The sequence below is a fragment of the Erythranthe guttata genome, chromosome 6 (genome assembly GCF_056151865.1).
Source record: "Erythranthe guttata isolate IM_541 chromosome 6, IM_541, whole genome shotgun sequence".
NCBI lineage: Eukaryota > Viridiplantae > Streptophyta > Magnoliopsida > Lamiales > Phrymaceae > Erythranthe > Erythranthe guttata.
The window spans coordinates 6343912-6369192 of NC_142538.1; the positions used below are offsets into that span (position 1 = coordinate 6343912).

General features: G+C 32.9%; 3 protein-coding genes across 3 annotated transcripts; all 3 read left to right on the forward strand.

Moving 5' to 3' along the window:
• Positions 1 to 11042: 11042 nt before the first annotated feature.
• Positions 11043 to 12530, forward strand: LOC105977464 (uncharacterized). The gene is made up of 4 exons (XM_088819720.1): positions 11043 to 11499; positions 11612 to 11728; positions 11824 to 12047; positions 12249 to 12530. The coding sequence occupies exons 1-3, from the start codon at positions 11092 to 11094 to the stop codon at positions 12031 to 12033; spliced, it is 735 nt and encodes a 244-aa protein (XP_088675846.1). The 5' UTR covers positions 11043 to 11091; the 3' UTR covers positions 12034 to 12047; positions 12249 to 12530.
• A 4643-nt stretch (positions 12531 to 17173) lies between these two features.
• Positions 17174 to 18486, forward strand: LOC105951061 (uncharacterized). Its single transcript, XM_088818906.1, has 3 exons — positions 17174 to 17870; positions 17990 to 18124; positions 18227 to 18486. Exons 1-3 carry the CDS (start codon positions 17466 to 17468, stop codon positions 18443 to 18445), a joined length of 759 nt encoding a protein of 252 aa, XP_088675032.1. The 5' UTR covers positions 17174 to 17465; the 3' UTR covers positions 18446 to 18486.
• A 4302-nt stretch (positions 18487 to 22788) lies between these two features.
• Positions 22789 to 24171, forward strand: LOC148769993 (uncharacterized). Its single transcript, XM_088818907.1, has 3 exons — positions 22789 to 23466; positions 23580 to 23708; positions 23807 to 24171. The coding sequence occupies exons 1-3, from the start codon at positions 23026 to 23028 to the stop codon at positions 24023 to 24025; spliced, it is 789 nt and encodes a 262-aa protein (XP_088675033.1). The 5' UTR covers positions 22789 to 23025; the 3' UTR covers positions 24026 to 24171.
• Positions 24172 to 25281: the final 1110 nt, after the last annotated feature.

A 25281-nucleotide genomic window follows, 5' to 3' on the forward strand; every position in this document is an offset into this window, starting at 1 on the left:
TGGATAAGTTCCATATAAGAATAAATACATGGATTCATGTTTGTAGTCTCATTGTGCGCACTTTCTGCAGATGAATTCCAATATATTGAAGATCATGTAGAAGAGTTAACTGGTACACATGAATGATTTACGATACACGATCACAGGCAACATCGAGTGTGTTGACATCATATAAAACATGTTTATTTTCCAGCAATCAAAGACGGAAATAATCACCATTGTCCACTTGCATCTACACAAACACATCATGTTTGGGACAAATAAACCCAATGATGTCCTGTTCTTTGTGGAAGTACAAAAGATGGGCGGAAAAATATATGTTTATGATCCGGACGTGATATGCTTGCATAGAAGGAAAAATGACAAAAAAAATACTGTGTTCCTGAATTTTGTGAATCAAGTGCATGATGATATGTAGGATCAACTATAGTTTCTAGACCACAACTTCGAGTTTGACCATCCAATAAGAGAGATTTGTTTCATCGGGAAACACTACAACTACTCATTGTTTATATTACCGACTTCCAATTGTTTGGTCGAGCTTGTGGAGACTCATTTCCTTGTGATAACAGTAAGCGAAATTAATATTGTCAAGCTAGATAGAGAATTTTGACTTGGTTGTTGTCTTAAAAGACTTCAAGTGCGATGTGATGGAGATTAATTAAATCCCATATTCCTCGGTTGATGAGATTAAGGAATGACTTGATACCAAAGACATAAAGTACTACGTGAGTAGATTGAATCTGTACGGCCATCATATACTAGAAGCTCTAATGTGTTGCCCGAACAATTTCATCGAAGGTGGTGGACGAGAGGTTTTGAGTTCAGTGTGTTTGAAGTGGAAAGCTAACTATGATGATATAAAGTATTTGGAGAACAAATTAAAGCAATAGAGGAGTCGAGGGTGGGAGCCGGTGGAACTGCTTCGAAGCATACCAAATTCAGTTAGATTTGATGTACAAATTTGCTGTAGGTTTTAGTTGTTTTAAATAAGTCTAGTTTGACTAGTTAAACAACTTTTAAACTAGAGGTTCTTGTCCTTCATTTATCTCGTTTTGCCTTGTCTTTTGAGGCCATTGACCAAGTGGCGCTTCAAATTTGTTAATAGAAACGCTAATTTTGTAGTTCACGACCTTATTGTGTCGGATGCTTTTGTTGGTTGGAATGGAGTTGTGACCCCCTATTCATTCTCCAATACGTTGTGATTTTTGTTTTTTTTTCGCATTTTGTACGCTCTCAATTAATTTGGAGGTGGAAGGATATAATAATTTAATTTATTATTTTGCATCCTAGAAAAAAATAATAAAAATGAAATTACCCTCATCAAGTTTTAAATATTCAATTTAGAGAGTAGTGTGAATAATTATTTTGTTTCAAGGGTGTAAAATTCTATTAAAGTTAATGTGCATGTGATAACGTGTTAACAGTTTAATACACATGAATATTATAATTCTTGATATTAACCAAAGCTCATAAGGTTTACCGAAAGTATACTACTTTATCGTTAAACATGTCATGAGTTATAATCCGAATTGTAGCATAATTTGTTTTTTTATAATTAATTCCTAAACTTTCTTCATACGAGTAGTCATAGTTTTTTTTTTCCTCTTTTGTCAAAGTTGTGTAATGAAAACAATTTATAAAAGCAATTCATTTTTCATATTTGTATAATCTATATAAACAATAAACAATGTATACGAAAATATTAGGATATTTTTGTTAATTTTCAATTAACCCATCAAACCACTTTAATTCATTCCAATTTTTTTTCTAACCGCATTGAAATCTATTTAAGTTTGAAATATTCAAACCTCCCTCGAGGTTTAATTTTTATCAACACGTAATTTAATTTGAACGTTGGTTTGTTATAAATTGATGTGAAGAAAAAAAAAATTGACAATCAATCTTTTCAATCTCATCGGTGCAAAAACATCTCTGCATCAGTAGAGTTCTGAAAAATATCAAAGATTCATTTTTTAGACGTTCACATGTCGAAACCGTCGGTTTACAAGTCAAAATTGTCGGTTCGCAAGTCGCCGTCGGTTCACGTCTCGATACCATCGTTTCATGAATCGAAAACTTCTATTTGTTTTATAATTCGATAGAGTCGTAACTGATCTGATCTTATTTGGAGATGACTCAAAGTGGATGTGTTACTTTTTTACATGAAGAATCATAAGTTTATTTCCTACCACGTTTGTTTCGAGGTCAGTTGGGTATGCTCAAAAAATCGTTCTAAACTCGAAAAAAATTGGATCGGACTTGGTGAAAATCGAAAAGTTCGTTCCGGTTTCCACCCCTAGATAAGATGTTTTAGGAGTTGATAAGATGTTGGGCAAATTACGGTGACCCCCGTTAAAATCTTCACGAATCCAAAAAAACAAGTGTATGCGGTAGAAAATAGTCTAATTTATGTTCAAAATTTGAAAAACCAGGTGTTTTAATGGTTAATAATGTGATATGCTAGCAAAATAAGATTTAAAAGAAAATGAGGGAGTTAGTGATAGATTTTAATTTATTAAACTAAACAGTATCTAATAATAATTTCTTTATATATTACCATCGTTCAATTGCGGAGAGACTCTGAGATTCAAGTCATACTTCTTCAGCAAATTCAGATTGGACTGCATACCATCGTTCAATTGCGGAGAGACTCTGAGATTCACGTCATACTTCTTCAGCAAATTCAGATAGGACTGCAATCATGCAGTATCATTAATATTCATACAAAAAACATTAAAACTGTAAAAGTTATGGAAATGTTAAACCCAACCTAACTTATGTTTTTTGGGGGTTTGAGTTTGAACGAAACCGGAAAAAAGTGAGATGAAAATGAACGGCAAGAAGTAAATACTGGGGCTGGAAAACAGAAGGGTTGTAGCACTAATATAGCAATCATAGGGACTATAAACGTGGGTTCATAACTGCTCCCTATGCAATCAGAAGCAAAAGCAAGTTGAAAATAAAAATAAAAATAAAATAAATAAAAGGAAAAACAAAGAATCAAAGGAAAAATACGAAGATCTCCCTTCCAATAATATAAACACGAAAAACATATGATATACATACTTACACACAAGAGAAGTTCATATTATATCGAACCGAAACTTACAAACCGAAAAATTATAACGCATGGTAAGTAGCTCCGAATCCTGGGCAGATGTTAGATCTGCAAAAAGCAACGGATAAAACCATTTTAAGATCCAACTCGAACCCTAAATCTGAGCCATAAAAATTAAACGTATATTCACGTGTGTGTGTGTGTTTATATATATATATATATATATATATATATATATATATATATATATATATATATATATATATATATATATATATATATATATATATATATAAGCTTCTCTTATAACCTGGAGGCTGTGATCGAGGCTGTCACCAACTGCAGATGCAAAACCAAAAAATCTTAGTTTTGTTTGTTTTATATGAGTAATCGTAGTTTTGTTTGTTTTTTTTCCTCTTTTATCAAAGTTGTGTAATGAAAACAATTTGTAAAAGCAATTCATTTTTCATATTTTTATAATCTCTATAATCAATGTATACGAAAATATTATGATATTTTTGTTAGTTTTCAATTAACCCATCAAACCACTTTCTTTTCTTCCAATTTTTTTAACCGCATTGAAATCATTTTAAGTTTGAAATATTCAAACCTCCCTCGAGGTTTATTTTTTATCAACACCTAATTTAATTTGAATGTTGGTTTGTTATAAATTCATGTGATGTAAAAAAAAAGTTGACAATCAATCTTTTCAATCTCATCGGTGCAAAAACATCTCCGCATGTTTTGAAAAATCTCAAAGATTCATTTTTTAGACATTCACATGTCGAAACCGTCGGTTTACAAGTCAAAATTGTCGGTTCACAAGTCGCCTTCGGTTCACGTGTAACACCCTACCTTTTCGAAACCCTAATCCATAACCAAAATTCCATAACCCATAAATCCTTACATAAGAATTATTAGGAATTTAACTACATGACTAATTAACTTAATTGCTTTATGTGCTTTATTTGCTAGATTAATTAGTAATTATTATGTGCCGATTAAATTACATAATTATATGCTAAAGATTAATTTGTAGAATTTTATGTGCTAAATTAATCTATGTGACTTATGTGAATACATTAATTTATGTGCTATGCTTAAATTATTCTACTTGAAATTTATTAATTCATGTGATTTCATTATTACATTATCATAAATATGATTACATGCATATACACTTATATATACACGTGTGTGTGTGTGTATATATATATATATATATATATATATATATATATATATATATATATATATATATATATATATATATATATAATATGTGTGTGTAAGAGAGAATTAGTGATTTATTAAATTAGGAAAAAGATGAATGCTTTGTACACTTGGTAAAGAGTGAAGATTTACACTAATCCTACACTCAAGCATGCTAAATATCCAAAAAGACACTCTTCCATCTTCATGATTTTACACATCACTTCACACTTGTCTTCTCTCCTCCATTTCCACCGAAGCACCACTACCTCCATTGGCCACCACCTCATCTTCCTCCAAGAAAAAAATAAGGAAATTCAATATGCAAATTCCCTATATAAGTTTCACTCTTGAATATGCTAAAAACATGACCATAAAAAACACTTGCCCTATTACGGGAGATCAAAAGTCCTCCCAACTTGATATCAAAGCACTCACATTCTCCATTCGACTTGCTTGGTTTGATTTTGGAGCAACCTCTTAAAGGAGGTAACATTTTGTTTAGAAGAGTCTTCATTTTTCCCTTCATTTCCTTCCTCTAAAAACCCTCTTTTCTTTTGAAGGTTTTTCTTTCGGCCAACACCCCTTTATTTTCGGTATTAGCTAGGAAATCTTGAATTTATTCCTGCAATTAAAGAGTATCATAGTATGGAAAAAAAATTTCAAAATTATCTAAAAGATTTCTCCACTTTTCAAAAATTAGGGCTTTTTGTGTAAAAACCGAAATCTTGTGCTACTCTTTCAATTTATGTTCTTGCATGTCTAATCCATGCTATAATAAGTTAATCCAAGTATTTTGTGGTTAGAGGTTTAGATCTTTCGTAATTTTGGGAATTTTGGCAAAAGATAGTGAGTTTTTAAGATTTTTGGGGTTGCATGTGTAGATCTATGAATCTTAAAGGCTAATGTGCAATTTAGCAAAATTTCAGCTTGAAAAATGTTCGAATCATCAAATTTCCGTAGGTAGCAAGTAGAATTTTTTTTATTCAACATAAGCTCATAGTTCGGAGTTAGTAATTCGTACAAAATCACTTTTTGGCTAAAACACCACTTTCTTGGTATTTTAATTTTCAAAAATGCTATTTTTGACGAAACTGCAAAAATAATTTTGAATCTGAATATTTATTTAGATAAGAGTCGTATAATTAAATTTGAGAGTTTTTGGAAGTCATTTACTATTAATTTAAAATATTTGTTATGTATGTGTCATAAATGAAATTTTTGTGCTTTAATCATTGTGTTTTGAGATTCTAAATAAATTAATTATGGGAATATGAATAATTAAAACTCTGCAGCTGATATATGTTAAGGGGCTATAACAATTTTGTGGTAATAATTAATGAATAAAAGTGGGAGAAATTCCATCAATGAAGGATAAAGATGTTAGTACTTTAAGGGGATGATTTGTGACTTTGTGTGGTTAAATGCTATTCTTAATTATGTTTTGGGGCTGCATGGCTTGTGTGTGTGAGAGAGTGTGTGCCGTGTGTGTACTGTGAGGTGTGATAGTGTGTGTGATTTAAGATATATATATATATATATATATATATATATATATATATATATATATATATATATATATATATATATATATATATATATATATATATATATGTGTGTGTGTGTCTCTCTGTGTGTGTGTTTGTGTTTGTGTTTGTGTGTGTGTGTGTGTGTGTGTGTTATGTGTGTGACTGCTGTATATATGTGTGTATTTGTATATGTGAATAATTGCCGTGTGTTCGAATATTCGTGGGATTATAGTTGATTGATATTTGTGATGTCGTAAAGTGGTCATTTTTCATGTTGGGGTCACATTAGTCTCATGGTCATGCATAAAATGATTTCATTTTAAAGAAATGAAAGATTAATGCAATAGTTGGGTTGGATGAGTCGGGATACAGGGGCCCGGTATTCCAACCATAGATACTATAGTAAATGGGGTGGTTTGATTCCACCAAAAGAACGGGCTCAAAATAATATGCTTATCATCCAAGTAAAGAAGTTAATTTTTCACGGATCCGAACAACAAAAAATGTTTTCGTTTATGCATTTTCACGAAAGGGTAATTTAGTAATTTTTGTTATTTGAGTAAATTTGCGTGTTTGATTTAATTGAGTGTTTCTATGTGTTCGTTTGCCGACGAATGGTAAGGTGTGACGTTTATGTGTATTTATGTATATAAGTACGTAAAACCTATTTTAAATCCTTGTTATTCATTTGTATTTCTTACTGGGCTTAATAGCTCATATGGATACTTTCTAATTGTAGGTAGTAGTAGTAATCCCTCGTCAAAATGGACCGAGTAGTGGATCGAAGTCTTGCCTGGAGTTTTAGACGATCGTACGAGGGGTCTATAAATTATGCTTGCGCTATTTCGGTAATGTAAACTAAAGACAAATTTCTAATTTCCGTACTTTGATTTTATCGTATTTCATCGTTAGGAGAAATGAACTCTTATTTCGGTACAAGCCTCGTTTTGAAACTTTAATATAATTGGTCCCTTTATTCTAGTAACTATTATTCTTGCTCAAAATCTTTATTTCACCAAATATTTTTCCAAAACTCTAATTTTCATTCGAACCTCTTTTAAATCTAAAAATAGCTTTCTTCATAAAGTCTAGCACTCGGAAATCACTCCCTTACGAAAACAGAGTTTCCGATTTTTATGAAAGAAGATTTCGGAAAAAAGAATAATTAGTATCGATCATTCATTCACCATTTAAAAAAGGGGACTTGTAAACCTATAGAAGAAAAAGGTTTTAAAATTTTCAAAGTCCATATGATTATAAAACAAAAAGATCTTTTGCTTCCGCTATATTAAATCTGATAAACCGGGTTCGATTTACCGCCCTATAAGAAGGGGGGTGCTACATCACGTCATGATACCATCGTTTCATGAATCGAAAACTTCTATTTGTTTTATAATCAGATGGAGTATTAACCGATTTGCTCTTATTTGGAGATGACTCAAAATGGATGTGTTACTTTTTTACACGAAAAATCATAACTTTAGTATTATTTTATATTAGTCTAAATTTGTCATTCCGAAATAATGTTTTAATATTAGAAAATGCGCCTTTAGATTTGGAAACAACGAACCTTTAGATTTTATTACCTATAAGTGTATTACAATGATGAATAGTAACACAAATGTTTTGAATGAAAAATGAGCTGTTGATTTTGATTTTGTGTGTTGGATCTTTTTTATGATTTTTTTTATTCTTCTTTCTGTTAAGTTTTGTCATGTTCACTTTGTAATATACTTCTCATCCGAGTTTTCAAGTAAAATATTTAAATTCGTCTCTTATAATTTATGTGAAGAATAGAATGGATAAAGTTTCATATAAGAAAATACATGGATTCATGTTTGTAGTCTCATTGTGCGTACTTTCTGCAGATGAATTTCAATATCTTGAAGATCATGTAGAATAGTTAACTAGTACACTAGAAGTACACATGAATGATTTACGGTACACGATCACAGGCAACAAAGGAACGAGTTTGCTCCAAAGACATAAAGTACCACGTGAGTAGATTTAATCTGTAGCGGTATCATATATTGTAGGCTATAATGTGTTACCCGAACAATTTCATCGAAGATGGTGGACAAGAGGCTGTGAAGTTGGTGTGTTTGAAGTGGAAAACTAGCTATAATGATATAAAGTATTTGGAGAATGAATTAAAGCGATGGGGAAGTCGAGGGTGGGAGCCAGTGGAGCTGCTTCAAAGCGGACCAAGTTCACTTAGATTTGATGTGCAAATTTGCTTTAGGTTTTAGTTTTTTTAAGTAAGTCTTGTTTTGACTAGTTAAACAATTTTTAAACTATAGTTTCGAGTCCCTCATTTATCTTGTTTGGCCTTGTCTTTTGAGGTCATTGGCCAAGTGACGTTCCAATTTTTTTAATATAAAAGCTAATTATTTTATCCGCGGGATGTTTTTGTTGGTTCGAATGGAGTTGTGACCGCCTTCCTCTCCCTAATTATTTTAATTGCTTTGTGATGATGGTTCTACACTATTTGACTCTTGTATTTCCTCGTTTTACATTTTTATTAATTTATCATTTCACCCTAAAACATATTAAATTTTTGAGCTAGACCCTCTACAAACATAAAACTGAGAACTGCCCTTGAAAATACAAAATGCATGGATATTTGCCCCAATTGTTATTCTTTGGTAGAATAATGCATTGTAATAAAGGGTAGTTTCGACATTTAATTCCACTTTAATATATCCCCACCCTAATTCCACTTTAATATACAGTTAAACCTCTATAAATTAATACTGTTGGGACCATCAAAATTTCATTAATTTAGTGAAATATTAACTTATCAATAAATTAATAATTATTAATTTATACATTAATTAATAATTATTAATTTATACATTAATTAATAAATTATTAATTTATGAAATTACTTTTATTATTATTTTCAATAAATAAATTTTCTTTTTATTTTTTTTACGTGTATTATTCATCGTACCATTAGTTCAATGCATTATAGAGCCCGTTTCACGAACGGAAGCTCTTAAAGCATCAATGGTATATAACGATTTTATGTTGATTATGACAAAACAATACCGAAAGTTCTAGCCATGTTAAGAAAAGTGAGGGACGAGATTGATGGTAATGTAACTTCAACAAGAAACAAACAACAATTAAATTATATTGTATTAAGCTTTCATAGATCTATAAAATATGTACTATACCATGTAATTTAAGAATTATTTTTATGCATTATTAATTTATATATTATATGGGGCTTCTTAAAATTTTCGAATGTGTATTATCTTTTAAATTTAGCGAATTATTAATTTAGCACGTTGTCCCCGAGTCGGGACCGGGAAAATTTATTATTTAAGCGAGATTATTAATTTATCGGGTATTAATGTATCGAGGTTCTACTGTATCCTATATGCTGGTAAGTTTAGGGACTTAGTCTTACAAGTTGTCATGTTTCAATTTTACATGTAATAATTATATAAAATTAATATTTACTGGTCCTATTTCATTCGAACTTTGAATTCTAGACGCCGTATGATAGATGTAGCTAACAAACTTGTCGAAGATATATATGGCCGCTTAAAAATTATATATATGCTCATCTAATTTGGTTTATAGATGCGTTTTTCACATAATCAAAGTTCTATCAAGACTAAGTTTGATTTCGAATTTATAATTGTCAGGATAAATAGCACTTAACCCCTGTGATTTGAGCTTTCTGCACATGATCCCTTGTACTTTTAATATAAGCACATGACCCCTCTGTAGTTTGAACTTTGTGCATATGATCCCCTTGGACGTACTTTTCATATAAACACATAACGCCCTTTATGGTATATATGTCAGTTCATGCTCATTAGGAAGAATTTTTCTTTTTGAAAGTACAAGGGGGCTATGTGTCTATATTAAAATATTGGGGATCATATGTTATATTAAAAGTACAAGGGAGCTATGTGTCTATATTAAAATATAGGGGAGTCATATGTTATATTAAAAGTACAAGGGGATCAATCATCTGCACAAAGTTCAAGCCACAGGGAATGTAAGTGGAATTTACCCTAATTTTTAAGCGTCCGTCCGTATAAGTGAAATGCGTCAAGTTTATTTGTCGCGCCATAAAATTAAAAATTCATGCAAAATAAAACAAAAAATACTATATTTGCAAAGTTATAGATTGCATGTATATATAATTGAAACAAGTTAAATGACTAAATCTCTAAAGAGGCCAACATAGAGGACTAAAATACAATTTTCCAAAATATTTATTTATACCAATGTCAAACGTGATAAAAAGAAAAAAAAAAGAATATTATAGTAAACTTTATTTGTAAAGCTGGTAAGTGAATAGCTATAATATGTCTACGAGAGGGAGAAAGAGATGGCTTGTCGTGGATCCCAAGCATGAAAGTTTCTGAAAGAAGAAGAAAAAGTCGAACACGAAGAAGCGTAAGTTAAACAAAAAGCAAAATTAGGGTTTCAAAATGGGAAACAAAGAAGAGCAGGTTAGTGAAAAATAAATGGGTAAATTCAATTTACACCCCTAAAGTATACCCTCTGTAACACTTACGCTCTAAAGTATCGTTTGTAACACTGTACTTACCCCTCAAGCTCAATTTAATTTGTATTTAAATCCTAATACCTTTAAATTTTCTATTTTTTTTAATTTAAAAGAATAATTAAATTATACAACTAAAATATATGTTGAAAACTATAATATTTTATAAGTTAAAAATATTATCTTGTGTTAAGTACATTTAATAAATAACATCGAACTGTTATTTGAACCAATTAATCGAATATCCTCATATCGATAAATTTTAAGAAATCAATACATAACTAATAGTAATCTTAAGTATTTAAGTTTATTTTAGTTCATTAATTTCTTAAAATATATTTTCATTTTATTATTATACAATATATATATTACTTTTTTTTTCAAATAATTTAATTTTAGTTACTTTTCATTTTTTTATAATCCAATAATTACTCGATTGTTATGTTTATGATGTTTTAATTTTATAATATAAAATAATTGATATTGAGGGGGTAAGTGTTACAAATGATACTTTAAGGGGTACGTGTTATATAAGCTATACTTCAGGGGAGCAAAGTGTATTTAACCAAAAATATAATAAAAACGGCATTAGGGTTTCGAATTTTTTTTTTTTTTTTTTCGCTCTAACCCACGATCCAGCCCCGTGGCCATTACCTCGCAACGGCCTTTCCAGATCGATTGAAGAGATACGAGAGAGAGAGAGAGCGAGAGAGAGAGAGAGAGAGAGAGAGAGAGAGAGAGAGAGAGAGAGAGAGAGAGAGATGAATTGTTGTGGATCTGTGGGCGACGCCATGAAAGTTGGAAAAATGGAGGAGAAGGAAGCAGAGAAGGAGGAGGAGGAGAAACCGAAAACCATATGTTGTAAGGGCCAATTACAAAGCGGAAAGAGAGTTTCGAGGAATATATCAATCGACGACGACGACGTTTACATTAAGAACCCTAAACAACGCAAAATTAACGACAACGACGACGACGAGAATTTTGAGGAAGAAGAAGAAGAAGACGAAGAAGAAGAAGAAGAAGAAGAAGAAGAAGAAGAAGAAGAAGAAGAAGAAGAAGAAGAGAAGAGAAATGTGCCGAAGGGGTTTTTTTCGGATGACGAAATTGAAGAAATTGATGAGGATCAAATTGAGGACGACGATCATACCATACTTACGAACGACGAGGAGGTTATTATTGTGTTTTTTTTTTTTAATAATAAATTTCTTGATCGAACGGCCTAATTGTGTTTCTTATTTTGCTCTGATGATTAATTTACTATATATTGAATTTAATTTGTAGGAGGGTTGGGGTGTCGTAAACAGGTATGTAGATGATTCCCCGAGCTCTGCAATCGGATCTGAAGGGAAACTCGAAACGTATGCCAACCTAGCTATTGATGTCTACAACCAAGTCAAAGTAGGATGATGAATCTTTAATTCTACTTATTTTATGATAAATCTTTCAAACAAAAAAAAATATCTTTTTGTTTGTTTGTGCGTGTGTTTGTGCAGTCGAAGGAACACCGTTTGGTGAAGGTGGTGAGCTCAACTCGATATTTTTGCCAGGGTTACTTATATAGTATAACCTTTGAAGCCAAACTTCCTGGCCAAGATGATTCGGATGCACTCACTTTAGTTACTGAGGTTTACGAAGATTTCTCCGGTGAACGTGAAGTAGACTTTGTTTGCAAGCCCGATGAACGTCCACCTTACGATCCCTAAACCCGCTAATCTAGGTATTTCGTTTTCCAATTCTGGCAGAGAAAATAATTATGTATTTATTTGTTGAATTCATGGGTTAGATTCGCAAACGCAGTCGCTCGTAGTCAATTTAAAATTTAATTTTTTTCATGGTTTATTGAGCATTCCGCGCTATGTTAATTAATTGCAATTTAGTCTCTGAGGTAGATGGGCCTTCTTTCGGTTTGCTTTTGCAGAATTTAGTACACTCGTAAAGGCTGCATTTGGATGCAAGGGTTTGCATTTGAGGGATTTTCGAATGACTTTTAATGAGATGTATTTGAAATGTTGGTGATTCGAAATCCACATTTGCAGAATATAGACGGTGCTCAACTCTTCTTACGACGTGGAATAATTAAACGAAGATGATCCCGATGAAGAATTGAGTTGGCCGGGTTGATACTTAAGAGTTTCTTTCACATTTGATTGATCGTAATGGTAGGGTTAAGTAGTACTTGTATGTCAATTAGTTCATCAATTCCTCGTATTATTACATTTAATTTTTTCGCTTGCTCATTCATTTTAATTTCTAAATAATTTCGCGTAAAATTTATAAATTATTAAAGAAAATAACTTTTTTTAAATTAAGACTGGTTTCGACCCGTGAATGTTGAGTTCTACTTTAAATCCGCAATAAACCCGTCTAGCCTAAACTCGTCGAAAATCCACAAATTTGGTTCTTAAAATCAAGAACCGTTGGTTGACGGGACAACGGCGGGTTTTGCTAGAACTCATAATAGTAATTATACATTTATATTATTTTTTTAGTTATTATCTTCATCTATAAGTTTTCCATATGATATATTATTAATTTATTATATATGAGTTCGAGTATTGTGCAATATTGACATTGTGGGAACTAACATTCTTAATTATATTATATAATTAGAATTTTGTAATTCCATTTTTTAGGACCCGCGCACACCCTATACTATCGTGTAAATTAATGTTACCATGAAATTAATTATAGAGTAAATAAAAAAATGTAAGAAAAAAATAATGTCACTGTTATTTTTTTTTTTTTTAATGTTAATGTGATGTTTAATATTAGTGTGGAAACAATGTTAGAGTTAAAGAATGTGAAGAAAAAAATAATGTTACTATTAAAATTAATGTTATTGTGAATTTTTTTTAAAAGAAAAGATTAATGCTACTATTAATATTAAGCTGCGGATATATGCAAGCCCATTTTTTTATTAGTTCAAGACCTCCAACATAAAAATATTAATTTACCCTTAATGAAATTCAAACCAAATAAAAAACATAAATCATAAAACGGCGTTACAACGCCGATTTTGACTTGTAAAGTCGCCGTTTTGTCGCCGATTTGGTTAACAAAAATCGACATTGTGACGCCGATTTTCGTGTACAAAATCGGTCTGAATAAACCGATTTGGGAAAACGGTTTAACACACAAAAAAATCAATTTCAATCTCAATTTTTTTTCCAAAATCGGCTAAAGCATTGCAACCCAACAAGAAGTAAGTATAGATTAATATTCATCCACGCATATTTATCAAGAATCGATGCTCGATTAATGTTTTTGAATTGACAAACAAAAGTTTAGTAAAATGGACTTGTTGGTGGTGGTGAGGTGGTGGTGATGGTGCGGTGGAGGTGGTGCGGTGAGTGGGTCGCTGGTCGTCGCCGGCGCGGTGGAGGTCTCGCTGGTCGATGTCTCGGCTGTCTGGTGGCGGCAATTGTGAGTTTTTTCTATTTCTTTTTCTATTTTTTTTTTTTTTTTTAGCTTTTTTATTTTATAATTTTTGGTCTTGAACAAATTAAAATTAGAGTTTGTTTGTATTTAGGTATTATTTATTAATAAGGGTATATTCTTCTTGTTTGGTCTTGATGTAATAAAATTAAATTAATTTACATGCTTGAACTAATAAACTCATTTATGTGGATTTAAACTAATAAAAAAATGAGCTTGCATATATCCGCCGCCTAAAAATTAATGTTACCATAAAAATAATGTTACAATAAACCAAAACACAAATGGTAAAAAAGAAAAAAAAAATCAATAACGTTATTGTGAAAATTAAAATTATTTGTGACGAGTATACTGTGTTGAGAGGTTATAATACATAGAAATGTTGGGGCTCTTTGAGAAAACCCCCTCGTTATTTTTTTTAATGGAGAGAGGCCCAAAATATTTATTTGAGAAAAGCCCACACCCATTTTCAGCCATTATATATTCCAGCTTTACCCCCACCCGCCACATCATCACTGTGTCACGCGCTCAGCGTTTTTTTTGTTTTCCGTTTTTTTTTTCTGTATTTTCTGTATCAGTTTCCTTAATCGACTATGGAGCATAGTCGATTAGCCTTAATCGACTATGCTTCATAGTCGATTAAGGAAATTCTTTATTTTTTTATTTTTTTTTTCTATATCAGGTATATTAATCGAATATGATGAAGCATAGTCGATTAAGAATTTGCTACTAAACATAATAAATAACAATTGCAAAAAAAATGCAAAATAACTATATTTTACAAAATACAAAAAATATACAAACATTATAATTGATTTATACAATTGGAATCAATAAACAAAAAATCCAAAAAAAAAAAATTGGAGCCGATCAACCTTAATGACTACCAGAGCATAGTCGATTAGCTTAATCGACTATTGAATATGTACATAGTCGATTAAGGTTCCAGCTTGCGCGAATTTCTCTACACGCGCCGTCCTCCGCCCGATCCACCAAAAAACCCTAGATATGCCTCCCCATCGCACCACAACGTCGCCACACCACACATCTGTATCCCACGCCGTCGCAAACGATTATTATTTACCAATAAAATAGACAAAAATCATAGTTGATCTATAATTTCTTTAATGCAATGGAAGGCAAGGTCAATGCAGCAGGTAACACTAGCTGGTTTCGAACCAGACAAAAGCAATTGAGGCTGGAATTGGTCGGAGTGATGGATGGTTGTTTGCCCTTGGGAAACATGCCACAAATATTTCAAATGGGAAGGCTCCTTCTCGTTCAATCCAGAACGAGAAAAGGGTTGTGTCCAATTCTGATGGCTGCAGCGGTTCTTCACCCAATATGTCGGCCAATTCGTCGGAGCATTATTTAACGATGCCGGTCGAATTCTGATCGAGCAGAGAATAAGGAGATCGAGAAGAAAAAAAAAAGAAAAAAAAAGAAGAGAGAGAGAAGAAAGAACGAGAGACGAGAGAAGAGAGAAGAGAGAATAGAGCAGAAGAAAAAGAAAAGAGAAAGAGAGAGAAGAAAGAACGAGACGAGAGAAGAGAGAAGAGAGAATAAAGCAGAAAGAAGAGAAGCGGCGTAAGATAACATGTTAAAATTTAGGGTTAGGAGTAGGGGTATAATTGAGATATTACCTTTATTAATTATCTAAGCTAATAATAAAAGGGGTTTTCTCTAATTATTTTTGGGAGGAGGGTTTTCCTTAACTACATTTACTAGATGAGGGGGTTATTGCTAATATTCCCCTAAATGTTATAGATACATGCGTTTTCGGTATTTCTACCCTCAAAATATCTTATTTCACCACCAAAATTAAATATATTTTTTACCCATGTTTCCTCTTTCACCTATATTGTACAAAATCATAAATTGTCCACCACTAAACTAATTAGAATATTTACACAAAATCCACCATTTTCCCCTAGAATCTTAACTATAAAATCCCACCATTTCCACCTTAAGTGAACGACACCTTCGTTGGAGAAAAACACCCGAATGTCAAAATGAGAGGGAATTCATGTTCTTGGAGAAATAAGTAAGAGCGTTTATATAGAAATAAATTTTAAAAAAAAATAGAGATTTTTTATATTGTTATTTTCGGTGGAATAAAATTTAAAACATGGGTTACATTTTATTCAACACAATTTGTTTTTACCCTTTTAGCTTTCATTGCAAAAATAAAAAGAAATAACTTAGAACATGTGAAGATTAAGCGAATATAATGGAAAATGGTGACAAATTTAAAGGACATTTATGATATTTTATACAAAGTTGGTGATGAGCTGAGATAATTTAAAGGTGAAAATAACGGTACTCGTATTAATACTTGATATTTAACACAAAAGCTCACATGGTCTAGTGGTAGCATAATTTGTTTTTTTTAGTAGTAGTGAGACTGGTTTTTTTTTTTAAGAATATATAATTCACTATGATTTTTTGTTTTGATTTTTTTTTGTACGCTTGAAATTATTTTGGAGGTAGAAAAAAAATAATAATTTAATATGTTAGTTTGCACCCTATAAATAAATAAATAAAAAACTAATAGAAAATAAAATTACTCATATTAAATTTTAAATATTCAATTCATGATGCAGTGTGAATGATTTATTGTGTTTCCAATGTATTCTTATCAACACCGAATTTAATTTGAATGTCGGTTTGTTATAAATTGATGTGATGTAAAAACAAAGTTGACAATCAAAATTTTCAATTTCATCGGTGCAAAAACATCTTCGCATTGGGGTTTTGAAAAATCACAAGGATTCATTTTCAGATGTTCACGTAAGTTAGATGTCGAATTTATAATTTTTAGGATAAATAGCACTTATCCCCCCCTGTGGTTTGAGCTTTGAGCACATGGCCCCCTTGTACATTCAATATAAGCACGTGATCCCTCTATAGTTTGAATTTTGTGCATAAGATCCCCTTGTACATAGTTTTCATATAAACAAGTAAGCCCCTTATGGTATTCACTTGGTAAATAACCATGCTCATTATGAAGAAAACGTTTTTGAAAGTTTAATGGGTTCATGTGTCTATATTAAAATACAAGGGGATAATGTGCTATATTGAAAGTATAAGAGATTATTTGCATAAAGTGCATGCCACAGGGGATGTAAATGCTATTTACACTAATTTTTAAGCGTTCATATAAGTAAGATGCGTCAAGTAATATTTCTCACGTCATAAAATTAAAGATTCATGCAAAAGAGGACTAAAAATACTATATTTGTAAAATTATTGCATGTAAAACTGAAACAAGTTAAAGGGTTAAATACCTAAAGATGCCAACATAGAGGACCAAAATACAATTTTCCCAAGTATTTATTTATACCAATGTCAAACGTGGTATAAAAAAACACTATATGTCTACGAGAACGCAAGTTAGTGAAAAGCAAACTTAGGGTTTCAAAATCAGAAGAAGCGCAAGTTAGCAAAAAAAAAAACGCGGCATTAGGGTTTCAAAATCGGAGACGAAGAAGCGCAAGGATCAAGAGAAGTGATAATTGTTTATCCTCTTTCGCCCAACTCTTCCCTAATTTTAATTTCTTCCTTAAATTGTTTTTTTTTTCTCTAACCCTTTTTCTTCTATTTTCAAAAGAGGGAAAAAAAAACGATTAGAGCTTTCCGGATCGATTGGTGATATATAGAGAGAGAGGAATGGATTGTGTGTGGATCTGTGGGCGACGCCATGAAAGTTGGAAAATTGAAAGAGAAGGAAACAGAGGAGCTTGAGAAACCGAGAGAGACTGACGCCGACGCCATGAAAGGTGAAAATTTTGAGGTGGAGGAGAAACCGAAACAAAACGGAAAGAGAGTTTCGAGGAATATATCGATCGACGACGACGTTTACATTAAGAATCCTAAACAACGCAAAATTAACGATGACGAGGAGGAAATTGTGTTGGAGGGGTTATTTGACGACGATGAGGATCGGAAAATTGATGAGAATGAAATTGAGGAGGACGATGATGAGGAAATTAAGAAAAAATTTCTGAAACAGTTATTTTCGAAAAAACAAGTTCAGGATATTGATGAGAATGACATTGCTTATTATGATCTCGATGAGGACCTAATTAATATGAATGACGAAGATGTTCGTCTCTCTCGCTTTCTTTTTCCTTTTTTTTAAATAAATTTCTTCAAACCCTAATTTATTATTTCTTATTCTGCTCTGTTAATTAATTAATTTACTATCTGCTATTCAATTTCCAGGACGGTTGTGGTATCGTGAACAACTATGTCCGAGGTTCCCCGAGCTCTACAGTCGGAATTCCGCGCGGAGAAGAACTCAAATCAAAACTCGAATCTTATGCCAACCTAGCTATTGATGCCTACAATGAAGTCAAAGTATGCTTGTTTTTCTGCCCTTGAACAATTTTTTTTTCTTTTCTTTTTCTTTTACTTATTTTATGATAAATCTTTTTTTTGTGTGTGTGTGTGTGTGTGCAGTCGAAAGAATACCGTTTTGTGGACGTGGTTAGCTCAACCGGATACCTTTGCCAGGGTGTCTTATACAGTATGACCTTTGAAGCCAAACTTCCTGGCCAAGATGATTCGGATGCCCTCACTTTAGTTGCTGAGGTTTACGAAGGTTTGTTCGGCGAACGTGAAGTATGCCTTGTTTGCAAGCCGGATGAACGTCCGCCTTACTATCCCCAAAACCGCTAATCTAGGTATTTTATTTTTCCAATTTTGATAGAGGGTATAAGTTCATGGGTTTGATTCCAAACGCAGGCTAGCAGTCAATTTGAGGGATTTTCGAATGACTTTTAATGACATGTATTTGAAATTCTGGTGATTCGAAATCCACATTTGCAGAATATATATAGACGATGCTCAACTTTACTTACGACGTGGTGTAATTAAACGAAGATGATCCCGATAAAGAATTGAGTTGGGTTGATACTTAAGAGTTTCTTTCACATTTGATTGATCATAATGGTAGGGTTAAGTAGTACTCATGTGTCAATTAGTTCATCAATTCCTCGTATCATGACATTAGGTGAGTTAACGAATGTACTAATTTGTTTCCAGCAAATATGGCCAGCCATGTTAATGGTCTGGTCTCATTTGATATGTTGACAAGGATCGTGTGGGATTCAATTTTCATTATTCACCGAAGAAAAAGTAGGGCGAAATGCACTTCACCCCCTAAAAAATATTAAGTTTTTGCACTAAACCCTCTACAAACATAAAAACGAAAAATGCCCTTGAAAATACAAAATGCATTGGATATTTGCCCCAATTGTTATTTTTTTTGGTAGAATAATTCGATTTAGAAGGGTAGTTTCGTCATTCCGCCTTTAATATATCCCAACCCTCAAACTTAATTTTCTAGGAGGTTTAGGTCTATTTGATGGTCACATTAGTAGAAAATTTGCTTTACTACGAATTTTTTTGCTACGGTCAAAAGTCGTAACAAAAGGGGTGTTTTACTACGTGACAATATAATTTTGAAGTCGTAGTAAATATTAGGATTTACTGTAGCAAAAAAAAGTATTTGGTACGACCATTACTACGCATGTAGGGCTGAAAATCAAGTTAATCTAACTATGTAATTAATTCTAGATCTATTTGAACTCGGTTTGTTAACATAACAGATCAAGCATGAACACGTCATTACTTCATGTTTGATCAGTTGATTAAATCTCGTTTAATCTTGACTCAGTTGCATATCAAACTAAACTCTAACGCAACTTTAAGAGCTTGATAAAATTCAAACAAGATGTAACAACAATATGCGTTGGCTCTCTACTCTATGAATTTCTTAGTTTTGACATGTGTTTAATTCTTACTTATTAAAAAATATCCCATAGATCACGCATTTCCATTTAGAATATCAAGATATGGATCTTAAATTGAATATTAATATAGTTAACTGATGAAGAAATTATAGTTGATTACCGATGCTAGGGTGGGGCTCGAACTCCAAACCGTTACGCGTCTTTCAGGAAGCACAAGCTATCACATAAATACATGAAGACAAAGGGAAGGTGACGAAGGTAATGCAGTCAAGGCGCTAGCTGGCAGTGAGAAGTTCGAATATTTATAGTTGACATCGGAATAGTTAACTAGTGAGAAATTATAGTTGATTTCGGATTTTTATAGTTGACTTCGGAAAAATTGTAGTTGGCTTTCGGAAAAATTATAGTTGACTTCGGAAAAATTATAGTTGACTACTCAATTTTTATTGTTAGACTCTGGGAACATTATAGTTGACTACCAAAATATTTCATTTGGAATTGAAAATTTATGCGTCTTACTGTGTTGTTGCTTCAAAGTTGTTTTTCTTCAAACAATATAGCAGATTGGAACAATTTGTTATGTGGTTTGTGTTGCCTTCTTCACCATTTTTGAATGCTTTTATTGCTTCAATCATTTTGCGCTTCGTTTTGATGTGATTTTGCGAGAAATAAAATAGAGTAGGGTTTGTTTGCAGGGGTTGATGTGTAGTAGCAACCTTGGAGGCGAAAATGAGAAATATTTTCGTGAGAATTGAGGAATATCTCGGGTGATTTAGGTCGAGCATGAATCGTGAGATAATTGGAACAAATTTAAGAGTTTTTTTAATAAACTGATGAGGGGGTTTGTTTCAAATAGAAAATATGAGAGTATTTTCGGGTTGTGAAAAAATGAGGGGGTTCCAACTATTAAAAATAAGAGCTAATTGCACATAACCCCTTGTGTAATTTCTAATGGCCAAAAAAACCATCGTATTAAATAAATTAGCAAGAACCCCCTAGGTTATTTTTACGAAGCATATTGCCCCTTATTTTGGTTTCTACGGTTGACTTAGACGAAATGACAGAATTACCCTTCCTTAAATATAAAACAAAACACAACCAAAAAAAATTGAAAACAAAATCCCAAAAAAGAAAATAAATAAAAAAGAAAAAGGAGAGAGATTCATCTCCCCCACACCACCCACACCGTCTCCTGCTATCCCCTAGACACGGCCACGGGCCGGTTTTGGGCCCGGAACCGGCCCGAACCGGCCCGTTGACGGCCCAAACCGGCCCGTTGACCGTGTGAACCGGCCCGGAACCGTGAACCGGCCCGTCCTACCCGGGACGGGCCCGGTTCTTAGATTTGGTGAACCGTGAACCGCCGGGCCGGCCCGGCGGTTCACCCAGATTTTAAAAAAAAAAAAAAAAAAAAAAAAATTCAAAAAAAATCAAAAAAAAGTGAATAACGGCCGGTGAACCGGCCGTTATTTACTTTTTTTTGAATTTTTTTGAATTTTTTTTCCCCCCCAATTTTTCCTATAAATACCCTCACACCCCAATTTTGTTTTTTTTTTGAATTTTGTTTTGCCCTCAAACCCCCCCAATTTTTCCTATAATTTACTTATTCATCAAATATTTCAAACTTGTGCTTCTAAATTGATTTTTCATTTATTTCCTTTTACTTTATCTATTTAAAAGTATTTCTTTTAATTTACTTATTCATTAAATATTTCAAAAAAAAAAAAAAAACAAAAAAAAAAAAATTCAAAAATTCCGGGCCGACCCGGAACCGGCCCGAACCGGCGGGCCGACCCGGCCCGGTGAACCGTGCACGCCACGGGCCGGTTCCGGTTCCGGAAAATGTGAACCGTGAACCGGTCCGAACCGGCCCGGAACCGGCCCGAACCGGCCCGTGGCCGTGTCTACTAGTATCCCCCCAACCTAAAACCAAACAACTCTCTATTGAAAATCTGAAATGATACATCCGCCGCCGCACACGAGGCAAAACCACCGTTTACGAGTAACTGAAATCGTCTCCGACGACGCGCGTGGATATGGGTGTCGAAGGGAGGTTGTTATGGCGGCGGCCTTGGTGGAGGGGGTTACGGTGGTGACCGTGGCTACTCTTCCTGCGGTGGTGGCGGTTATGTTTAGTAATTTTGTGATCAAGTTTTCAGTTTCCGTTTTTTGTTTGGTTTCCATGGCTACTCTATGTTTTTATCGTTTGTTTTGAAGTTGCCCATGTACAAATAATTTTTACAGAGTTCAAGTATTTACATCTCCCGAAGAAAAAAAAAATTGGGTTAATTTGGAGAAGATGGCTTTTCTGGAAGTGCTAAGGACTTAATTGAAAATTTTAAAAAACTTCATTTGGGGCTTAATTTTTCTGGGGTGAATTTGTAATTTCTGAATTTTATAATTGAAAGGATATTTTGGTCTTTCTAAGGTAAAAAATACACACAGGCGCAAAATCCGTGCGTATAACACACGATAAGCTGTCAAGGTTCTTATTGCCTTTGACTAATTTTCGTAGGGGGTATTTTGCCAATTTATTTAACACGAGGGTTTTTTCGGCAATTCGAGATTACACAAGGGTGGTTTTTGCAAAAATCCCTTAAAAATAATATGGGTTGTTTAGTTCTAATTTTTTTTTCAAACCAGGGTAGCATGTCTCATTAACCCAAAATTTTAACTTACATTCTTATCGTCAATTACATACTTGTATCTACAAATTATATATAATTTACAAGTTTCAATCTGAATTAACATTCTACAAATTATATCACGGGCTATAAATTTATTTTAGTATGGGATTAGCATCTAAAAAAAATATTAAAACACCACTAGAAGTGAAAAGAAATATAAGATTTAAGATGTTATTAAGCGTAGATAATCCCGAGTCTTCATTTAAAATGGGTTTTGGATTTTTTTTGGTGGAAACACATTTTCATTATTACTAAAAATGTCCGCAAAACTTTTAAATAATGCGTAAATTGCAAAAACTACCTTTGTTTAATCCTCAATTGCTAAAAAAATCATTGTGTTATAAAACTTAGCAAAAACACCCTTATATAATTTTTTTATTAGCTCACGCACCTACGGTTATGTTAGTTATTGACCAAAGATGAAAAGAAAAATATACCCTTCAAGTAATAACATAAAATTAGAATTAATATATAATGGAGGCCAAATTGCAATTTTACTAAACCTCTAAAACTTAAATTAGAGGACTGAATTGGAATTTTCCCAAAATATTATTAAACCCAGGTTGAAACACACACTACGCACACATCACCCCCAAGTCCAACATTCTGAAACTCCAATCCGCCACCAACCTCGACGCCAACCAATCATCAATCACTAGTCCTCTGAAACTCCCCAAATTCGGAGACGAAGAAGCGTAGGATCAAGAGAAGTGACAATTGTTTATTCTCTTTCTCCCATCTCTTGCCCTAATTTTAATTTCTTCCATAAATTGTTTTCTTTAAAAATTAGGGCTTTCCAGATCGATTGGATAGAGAGATGAATTGGTGTGGATTTGCGGGCGACGCCATGAAAGTTGGAAAATTGAAAGAGAAGGAAGCAGAGGAGCATGAGAAACCGAGAGAGATTGACGACGGAGACGCCATGAACGGTCCCAAATTGGAGGAGAAGGAAGCAGAGAAGGAGGAGGAGGAGAAACCGATAACCATATCTTATAAGCACGTATTTCAAAACGGAAAGAGAGTTTCGAAAAATATATCGATCGACGACCACCTTTACATTAAGAATCCTAAACAACGCAAAACTAACAACGAGGAGGAGGACGACGACGAGGAGGAGGAGGAGGAAATTAAGGAGGAGGAGGAGGAGGTGAAGAAAAATGTGCCCAAGGGATTTTTTTCGGATGACGAGGATCAAGAAATTGATGAGGATCAAATTGAGGACGACGATCATACCATACTTACGAACGGCGACGAGGAGGTTATTATTATGTCTTTTTTTTTTTAATAGTAAATTTCTTGATCAAACGGCCTAATTTTGTTTCTTATTTTGCTCTAATGATTAATTTACTATATATTGAATTCAATTTGTAGGAGGGTTGTGGTATCATGGAAAACTATGTCCGAGCTTCCCCGAGCTCGTCAATCGGATATGACGAGGAACTCAAATCCAAACTCGAAACTTATGCCAAACTAGCTATTGATGCCTACAACAAAGTCAAAGTATGATGATAAATCTTTAATGATTTTTTCACTTCTTTTACTTATTTCATGATAAATCTTTATTTTATTATTATATTTGTTTTTGGGTTGTGTGGCAGTCGAAGGATTACCGTTTTGTGGACGTGGAGAGCGCAACCGGATATCTTTGCCAGGGTTGTTTATACTGTATGACCTTTGAAGCCAAACTTCCTGGCCAAGATGATTCGGATGCCCTCACTTTAGTTGCTGAGGTTTACGAAGATTTGACCGGTGCAACTGAAGTATGCCTTGTTTGCAAGCCCGAGGAACGTCCGCCTTATTATCCCCAAAACCGCTAATGTAGGTATAATTCATTTTTCTAATTTTGATAGAGGGTATAAGTTCATGGGTTAGATTCGCAAACGCAGTGGCTCGTAGTCAACTTGAGGGATTTCGAATGACTTTTAATGACATGTATTTGAAATTCTGGTGATTTGAAATCCACATTTGCAGAATATATATAGACGATGCTCAACTTTACTTACGACGTGGAGTAATTAAACTAAGATGATCCCGATAAAGAATTGAGTTAGTTTGATACTTAACCGTTTCTTTCACATTTGATTGATCATAATGGTATGGTTATGTACCTTTTTAATACTTGTCTGTCAATTATTAGCATTAACATGAGAGAGGTACAATGTTCGGCTTGTGTTGCCTTTATTCGTAGTTTATTGAACACATTTGCTATATATTTCAATTAATTGCAATCTAGGGTCTGATGTACTTCTAGATTTTGTGGTTGTTCGATTTATGTCTCTTCACTCTGGAGAAGTCAAGAAATGAAGTGTATTTAGTACTCTTAAAGGCTGTGTTTGGATGGAATATTTGAATTTGAGGGATTTCGAATGACTTTTAATGAAATCCAACAAGTTTGATAGATTCGAGGTGTTTCGAGGTTTAGATGGAAGATTTGAATTTGAGGATTTCGAATGCTATTATATTGAAGGTGATTCGAGGTTTAGAGAAGCTATATATAATCACATTTATGGAATATGAAGTCTTCCTTTTAATTTAGTAAATGGATTTGCTATTACGTCTTCCGGTTCCGGTTTCGGTATCGGTTTTCGTTTCCGTTTCCGTTTGGTTTCGGTTATATATATATATATATATATATATATATATATATATATATATATATATATATATATATATAGAATCTCGTTTTATTAGTGAGTTTTATATTTATGTAAATCCAGTTTTTGTTATGGTGCATGCATTATGGTGAGGTAAATCCAAGTATTAAGGCAAATTCGTATTAAATGCGTAGCAAAACACTTTTTAACACGAAATTGGTACCTTTTTGCTACGATTAATGGTTGTGGTAAAAAATAATTTTTCTACTAGTGTAGCTTATAATTTACTAAATTGATCTATAGCATACTAAACTTGTGTGACGATATAAAATTGATTCATTTGTTGATAACTGTAAATATTAGAAAACTAAAATCATAAAAGTTGTAACTCGTTTTGTGTTGAACGCGAGTTGAATCAATGCCAATTTTCAATGAGGCAAAACAAAAGGAATACTTATTAATTAGAATAGGACTTCAAA

Bases quoted from the DNA above. Each gene is read 5' to 3' on its own strand.
- LOC105977464 (XM_088819720.1), top strand. From the start codon at position 11,092: ATGAATTGTTGTGGATCTGTGGGCGACGCCATGAAAGTTGGAAAAATG. The intron at 11,500-11,611 runs GTTATTATTGTG...TTTAATTTGTAG, and splicing joins TACTTACGAACGACGAGGAG to GAGGGTTGGGGTGTCGTAAA. The intron at 11,729-11,823 runs GTAGGATGATGA...GTGTTTGTGCAG, and splicing joins ATGTCTACAACCAAGTCAAA to TCGAAGGAACACCGTTTGGT.
- LOC105951061 (XM_088818906.1), top strand. From the start codon at position 17,466: ATGAAAGTTGGAAAATTGAAAGAGAAGGAAACAGAGGAGCTTGAGAAA. The intron at 17,871-17,989 runs GTTCGTCTCTCT...TTCAATTTCCAG, and splicing joins TTAATATGAATGACGAAGAT to GACGGTTGTGGTATCGTGAA. The intron at 18,125-18,226 runs GTATGCTTGTTT...GTGTGTGTGCAG, and splicing joins ATGCCTACAATGAAGTCAAA to TCGAAAGAATACCGTTTTGT.
- LOC148769993 (XM_088818907.1), top strand. From the start codon at position 23,026: ATGAATTGGTGTGGATTTGCGGGCGACGCCATGAAAGTTGGAAAATTG. The intron at 23,467-23,579 runs GTTATTATTATG...TTCAATTTGTAG, and splicing joins TTACGAACGGCGACGAGGAG to GAGGGTTGTGGTATCATGGA. The intron at 23,709-23,806 runs GTATGATGATAA...GTTGTGTGGCAG, and splicing joins ATGCCTACAACAAAGTCAAA to TCGAAGGATTACCGTTTTGT.